Source organism: Myxocyprinus asiaticus, chromosome 37, assembly GCF_019703515.2.
Source record: "Myxocyprinus asiaticus isolate MX2 ecotype Aquarium Trade chromosome 37, UBuf_Myxa_2, whole genome shotgun sequence".
Classification (NCBI taxonomy): domain Eukaryota; kingdom Metazoa; phylum Chordata; class Actinopteri; order Cypriniformes; family Catostomidae; genus Myxocyprinus; species Myxocyprinus asiaticus.
The window spans coordinates 17,043,108-17,050,543 of NC_059380.1; the positions used below are offsets into that span (position 1 = coordinate 17,043,108).

General features: G+C 38.1%; 1 protein-coding gene across 1 annotated transcript; it reads left to right on the plus strand.

Annotated features, from left to right (window-relative positions):
* Window positions 1–241: 241 nt before the first annotated feature.
* On the plus strand, window positions 242–6,920 carry cdc6 (cell division cycle 6 homolog (S. cerevisiae)). Its single transcript, XM_051676709.1, has 12 exons — window positions 242–370; window positions 1,367–1,633; window positions 1,837–2,091; window positions 2,753–2,952; window positions 4,744–4,898; window positions 5,043–5,149; window positions 5,312–5,451; window positions 5,543–5,643; window positions 5,730–5,800; window positions 5,910–6,085; window positions 6,223–6,363; window positions 6,509–6,920. Exons 2-12 carry the CDS (start codon window positions 1,393–1,395, stop codon window positions 6,596–6,598), a joined length of 1,677 nt encoding a protein of 558 aa, XP_051532669.1. The 5' UTR covers window positions 242–370; window positions 1,367–1,392; the 3' UTR covers window positions 6,599–6,920.
* The last annotated feature ends 516 nt before the right edge of the window (window positions 6,921–7,436 follow it).

Consider the following 7,436-nt stretch of genomic DNA (forward strand, 5'->3'; position numbering starts at 1 on the left):
TGAATTTCTAATTTGCAAAAAGCATCGCATAAATAACTGAATATTGTGTAAATACTTTAATATTTCCCGGGAAATTCTTTCCGCCAAAAAAATCAACAAAGAACTTCCCGCCTTTACAGTCAAGCAGATGGGGGAAGGGTCTAAGAATCGTATTGGTTGCTACACAGCAGAGGAGCTTCCTCAACCAATGAAATGCGTTGACACGGGTCCATACGTCACAGGCCAGCGCGTCAGCTGTTTAGAAGAGGAGTTCAGCAAAGATTTGGCGCTAGTTTGACGGCGAATCAGTCTGAGGAGAAGGTGCTGTGAAACCTGCTGCATGTGCTTGCAACGAATTTCATGAAGAAACAACACCAGATTAACTAGTCAGGTAAGACATCAAATATGCTAATAGTAATTTTATTTGTAGGAGGTTGTCGAGCTGTATCATTATAAGAAGACTGCTTTTATTTAGAGTTGTTCAGAACTTGGCGCCAAATGACCCGCACCAGGAACTGCGGGACCCACTTTTAGTGTACACTATCAGTATACACTATTAATGTACAATATTCGTTGATCTGGTTTATAGTCGGAGACATAACGGATCAGCACGTGTGCGTTTGTATGTTTATTTTCTTAATGTAGTTATCTGTAGCGGGATGGTTGGAAATAGTACTGACAGGAAGTAGCCTATTACTGTGCTCTACCAAATTCAGCCATGATTAGGTAGATAAGAGGGGGGAAATTATCTGTTTGACAAGGAATGAAATGAAATCTTAGTTTTTTTTTTAAATTTATTTTAAGTATCCTACTAAAAAGCCAACAGGTTTTAGGTTTATATGGCTCTGTCGTTAACTCGCACCCCGATGCAGATTCTTAAAAAAAAAAAAAAAAAAAAAAAGACACCGACTTGCTAAATTACGAATAGTTTCTCTCCGATACCTCCACAAACTACAGTCCTAAGGTTACTGAGTGAATAGCCTATAAGTAGACCTAGCGTGCATTCAGAATTGAAAACTAGTTAAGGTTTGTGACTTCAACTACATTAACAGGGGGGAAATGTGCATCTAACACTCTTAACTGGGATGATTATCATGAGCTTCCTGTATTACAGCAGTCTTTTATTTATTTATTGAAATACAAAACCAATATACAACCAAAAAGGCATTACTATCAATACAGCCAATCAACAATGAAAGACACTGAACAAAACAATAGTGAAACAAATATAATGCAATACTGTAAAATAAAAACATTTGCATAAGACAAAGTGTGATAGTAAATGGCATCTCCAGAGCTTTTACAAACAAATTATTTTCAGAATAAATCAAAACTATTGCAGTCAAATGTCCTATAAGCTAAACCATGACTTTGTTTTTGTTTTCAGACCTGCTTCCTGGTTTTAAACTAAAAATGCCCAGCACTCGCTCACAGAATCAGCCCACCCTCCAATTCCCTAGGCGCAAATCGTCCAGGTTGGGTTCTCGACCTAAGAGCTCTGCAGAGAAAACATTGGACACCCAGACCACCCCCCTCTCCCCAAGAAAGACTAATGTGGTGGATGCACGAAGCGTTTGTCTGTCTCCTAGTAACTCGGTGTTGAAAAACACCTCTCTGTCTGAGAGACTGCCTCTGAGCCCCCGCAAACGCACAGGTGAGTAAAATAGCACCTTTGAGACAATCATCTCACTTCTTGCTGAACCCATTAAGTTCTGGGTTACAGTCTTTATAGTAAAGTGATTCATATCTTTACTAGTGAAGCTTGTACGATCAATAACTATTCCACATTCGGAGTATCCATTGATAAAATATCCAGATCCCATGTGTGTAATGCTATGTCTCCTGTTTGTGTTTCAGGTGATGAGAATGGATGTAACCTCCCGATCTCTTTGCTCGGCTCTCCGCCTAAACAGAGCTGCTCCCCTCGTAAACTGTCCTTCAATGAGAACACGCCAGTCTTCTCCCCTCCACGTCCCGCTCCTCCTCCACTGAAAGTTCCCCTGTCTCCTATCTCCCGTCCATCGCCCACACGGCCTCAGGAGACTGCCAGCGCCAGTCCACTCCCCCAGGCGGAGGGGAAGACCCCCGTTGCACGGCTCTTTCCTTTAAAAAGTAGGTTTTGTTCAATGTCATTTTTGCTAGCTTGCTTACAATGTTAACTTTGTGAGATGTTGTACATGGTATTTGATATTACAGTGGTGGCCAAAAATATTGGCACCCTTGGTAAATATGAGCAAAGGCGGCTCCATTGTTTATCCTTTTGATCTTTCATTAAAAAAAACAAAAAAAAAAACACAAAAATCGAACCTTTTAATTGAAGTAAAACAATTGAAACCGGGGAAATATCTAATTATTAAATAATTTTCTCCAAAACGCATTGGCCATAATTATTGGCACCCTTTTATTCAATACTTTTTGCAACCTCCCTTTGAGTCTTCACTTATAATGCTTAATGAGGTTGGAGAACACCTGGCAAGGGATCTGAGACCATTCCTCCATACAGAATATAAAAAATATTTATTTAATAAAGAGATACTTCTCCTCTTTCAAATGTATTACTTCAATTAAAGGTTAGATTTTTGTGAATTTTTTTTGAATGAAAGATCAAAAGGATAAACAATGCAGTTTTTTTTTTTTTTTTTTTATTTTTTTTTACAGCCACCTTTGCTCATATTTACCAAGGGTGCCAATATTTTTGGCCACCACTATGTAAAATATTTTTACTTTCAGAAAGTATTAAATCTAAATCTTTGGCATGCTCTTTCTCCTGCAGAGTTGGGCTATCAGAATATAAAGCAGGCTCTTCACACCGCAGTGCCAGAGCGTCTTCTGTCTCGTGAGGCAGAGAGAGCTACCATTGTCTCCTTCCTGGAAAACCACGTGGTGGCAGCAAAACCCTCCAGCCTCTACATCTCTGGGGCACCTGGCACAGGCAAGACAGCCTGTCTGAACTGTGTTCTCCAGGAGCAAAAGGTGAGTTCAACTTCAAATCAAAAAGCACTAGTATTTAAATACACCTGCATTTTTAAGAGTGCAATATTCTGAGTCTATGAAATATAAGCTCATACTTTGGGTATGAAATTGTAGCTAGAATAAACTCTGCATGTGTATTGCAGTTTTTAGAACAATATAATGTTGTTAGCATTAGAATTTTCACTTTTTCATTAGGGATGGGCAGTTGAGTAATGTTGTAGTCAAGCACTCTAACCCACAAATAACCGATTGATTTTAAATTCAAATGTAAGCTAAAAAGTTGGACATTAATGTGAAATGTATATTGTTTTATTCACAAATCTTACCAGGAATAGTTTTTATATAAGCTAACATTAACAGCCTATGCTTTTTTTTTTTGTGGAGAAAAAAAAAAAATTAATAGGATGCATTAATAAAAAAATAAGGAAAATATTGAAAAGATTTAAAATAACCGCAAAAATATTTGCACTCCTGGACTTACATAGTTTATATGTGCATTAGCCTAATGCCGTTAGTATTATTTTGAGTCTTCATAAAGTCTATCGCATTTTTCTCATTTTACATGTTATTCAGTAAAACAATTGGTGAAAGTTGGCTTTATAAAATGCGTTCTGTCAGTGTTCAGAGATTTAACGCACATACACGTATACTGTTGATAAGCTTCCGAGTTTCTTGTAGGGCTACGTCTTTACAAGAACTGAATACCAATACAGTAAGAATCAAAATATATAAAGTATTGCCAAACTTGACTTAACACTTGGCCAAAGACACCATCATAAATCCTTTTCTCATCCAACACCTTGACGTGATGTACACACCCATTGGACTATCCCAAGGGATAATTAATCTGAAATGAAAATACTCTCATTTACTCACCCACATGCCATCCCAGGTGTGTATGACTTTCTTCTGCAGTACACAAATTATGATTTTTAGAAGAATATTTCAGAGCTGTAGGTCCATACAATACAAGTGAATGGGTGCCAACATTTTGACTCTCCAAAAAGTACTAAAGGCATCATAAAAGTAAACCATACGACTCCAGTGGTTTAATCCATATTTTCAGAAGTGATATGATGGGTGTGGGTAAGAAACAGAAAAATTTAAGTCCTTTTTTGCTAGAAATTCTTCTCCTTGCCCAGTAGGGGGCGATATGCATGAATGTGAATCACCAAAAACACAAGAAGAAAGACTGAGCAGGGATGAGAATTTATAGTTAAAAAAAAAAAAAAAGGACGTAAATATTTATCAGTTTCTCACCCACAACTATCACTTCTGAAGACATTGATTTAACCACTGGAGTCATGTGGATCACTTATCTATATCTTCAAAATTTTGGCACCCATTCACTTATATTGTATGGACCAAAGACCAGAAGATAGATTCTTCTAAAAATCTTCATTTGAGTTCAGTAGATGAAAAAGTCATGCACATCTGGGATGGCATAAGGGTGAGTAAATTTATGAGAATTTTCATTTTTGGGTGAACTATTCCTTTAACTGTAACTGAGATTTGGTAAGAGATTCAGAGGGAAAGTACAGTATAATTCAGTGTTGCTTACAGCAGATAAATGTGTAAAGGAAAATCAATGTGCGATATTCGAGTAGTGTTTAATAGTCGACTAGTTGGTGCAGAACGATTAATCAATTACTCGTGCACATCCCTAATTTTCATTTGTGTACTTGGCTGATGTGTACATAGTGTGTGTGTGATATATATATATATATATTTTTTTAATATAAAATATACACACACGTAGTTGCTCACAAAGTGAGTTCCTTTTAATTCCAGGCTCTGTTGAAAGGAGTTCAGACTGTGGTCATCAACTGTATGAATTTGCGTAGCTCTCATGCCATCTTTCCCATGCTGGGGGAGAGACTAGGGGTCCCCAAGGGCCACAGCGAGGCTCGACTGGCGAAACTACTGACAAAATCAGGGCCTACTGTGTAAGTTAATTGATCTAGAAACTCATACTGTGACCAAGGTTTGTTTTTGCACTCTCTCAAATGTACAGGCCTTGTGTTCTCATCATGCATGTTCAGTTTTTGACCTTAGTAAGTCTTGTGGTTAATCCTTACTGTGTGTAACAGTCTGTTGGTTCTCGATGAGATGGATCAGTTGGACAGCAAGTCTCAGGAGGTTCTCTACACAATCTTTGAGTGGCCTTATCTACCCAACTCTCGTCTCTGTCTCATTGGTAAGCTGGTGATCCGTTTACCTCAAATGTGATCAAAAGAATTTAAATACTACTGTGTACCTAAACTATTAGCTCAAGACATAAAACACTGAAAGCATGGGAACTTTTCTTATGGTTCTTAATTCTGACCATCTCCTGATCAGTGAACATTTGACTCCTCAGGTATTGCTAATGCGCTGGACCTGACGGACCGTATTCTGCCCAGACTGCAGGCAAAACCACACTGCAGACCCAGACTACTCCACTTTCCCCCCTACAGCCGAGAGGAGCTCAATGCCATAGTCCAAGACCGACTTGCACAAGTATGCCTTTGTTTGTATGCCTTCGCATGCATCACTTATACAGGCACACATTCCAAAATAATAATGTATTGGTGTGTTTGTGTGCGTTCAGGTGTCAGGTGAAGGTGTTCTGGACGCGGCAGCTGTTCAGTTCTGTGCAAGGAAAGTCTCCGCAGTGTCGGGAGATGCACGCAAAGCTCTTGACATCTGCAGGTAAAAGAACTTGACTTTAAACTGCCTCCACTACAGGAATGTGACATTGAGTTTGAGGTTTTCCCGCATGTGTGTACATCCTACAGGAGAGCGGTGGAGATTGTGGAAGCGAGTGACCGGTCGAAAACGGCATCCGAAACTGCAGAAAGTCCTAAAGGTAGAAATAGCTGTAAATTATTTGTCTGTAATTGTATTAAGAGATCGGAAATGAGATGAAATCTCTTGATAAGCATAACATAGGATTTGTATGTAACCTCTTTTTGCAGTGTCGCGTGTGAGCATTCCTCAGGTGGCACGGGTTTTGTCTGAGGTGTACGGCGACCGCATGTCATCCAGCAGTGGAGGTGACGGCGAGAGTTTCCCTCTGCAGCAGAAACTTCTAGTGTGCTGCCTCCTGCTGATAATTCGCAACGGCAAGAGCAAAGAGGTCCAGTTGGGCAAAGTGAGTTAAAAAATGTACCTTCGGACTTCTTAACATGAAAGCCAAAATGAAGTGTAATGATCTTAAACATGTAAGGGTGCATTAAATGTTTTTATCATTGTGATTGATAACCTTGTTTTTGTGTTTCTTATCTCCAGTTGTGTGAAGTGTACAGTAAGTTGTGTAAACAGAGGCAAGTGGGTGGAGTTGGGCAGACGGAGTGTTCGTCTCTCTGCAGTCTGCTGGAGAGTAGAGGAATCTTCACTCTCAAAAAGGCCAAGGAGGCTCGACTGACTAAAGTAAGAGCCTTTTATGGGCTTTGTAAATAGTTAGTCCGCTTTACCCAGCATGGGTTGAATACAATACCAGTTAAGTCTTAAATTCGAATTAAGTAAATTCAATAAAAGTTCTAAAATCAGTATTTGTTTTCCCCTACCTTTCAAGGTCTTCCTGAAGATTGAGGAGAGAGATGTGGAGAATGCTCTTAAAGATCGAACTCTTCTTGGAAGCATATTAGCGGATGGTCTGCCATGATACACTTTCATTCATCTATTGTTCCACCTGACATGTTCTGGGAAAGATTTTACTACTTTTTGTGAATTTCATTTTTAAATATCTCGAACTTGTAAATATTTTTATTATTATTATTGCTCAGTTATGAAAGGCTTGTTTATGAGATTGTGTTTGAGATAATTTGATCCAAAAGGGTTGATGTCATTTTATTATGTTTGTGGCAAACATTTTGCCAGCCTTAGTGGTTTATTTGTATTTTTTATATAAATTCTTTGGTATTTCAAATGAGAAGTGCCTCATTTTATATTGTAAATCAACTTTATAAAGTTTTTTTTTTTTTTTGGGGGGGTGGTTTTAATAAAAAGCTAAATGTGCATGGCTTCTGGTCTTTCTTTACCACTTCAATATGGCTATTATTCCCTAAAATCCAAAAAAAAAAAAAAAGATTTGCCTTTAAAGGGATAGTTCACCCAAAAATGAAAATTCTCATTGTTTATTCACCCTTATGCCATCTCAAACGTATGACCTTCTGCAATACACATTATGATTTTTGGAAGAATATTTTGGTCCATACAATGCAAATGAAATGGGAGCCAAAAATTTGATGCTCCAAAAATCACATTTACCCATCATAAAATGAATCCATATGACTTCCTGTGTTTTAATCTGTATTTTCAGAAGTGATGTGATATGTGGGAGTGATCAATATTTATTTATTTTTTTTAAACTAGAAATTCTCCCTGCCCAGTAGAGGGCGATATGCATGACTAATTTGAATTGCCAAAAACACAAGAAGAAGAATGTTAAAGTGGAGTGACTTAGCAGGTAGGATAATTTATAGTAATGTAGGACTTAAATA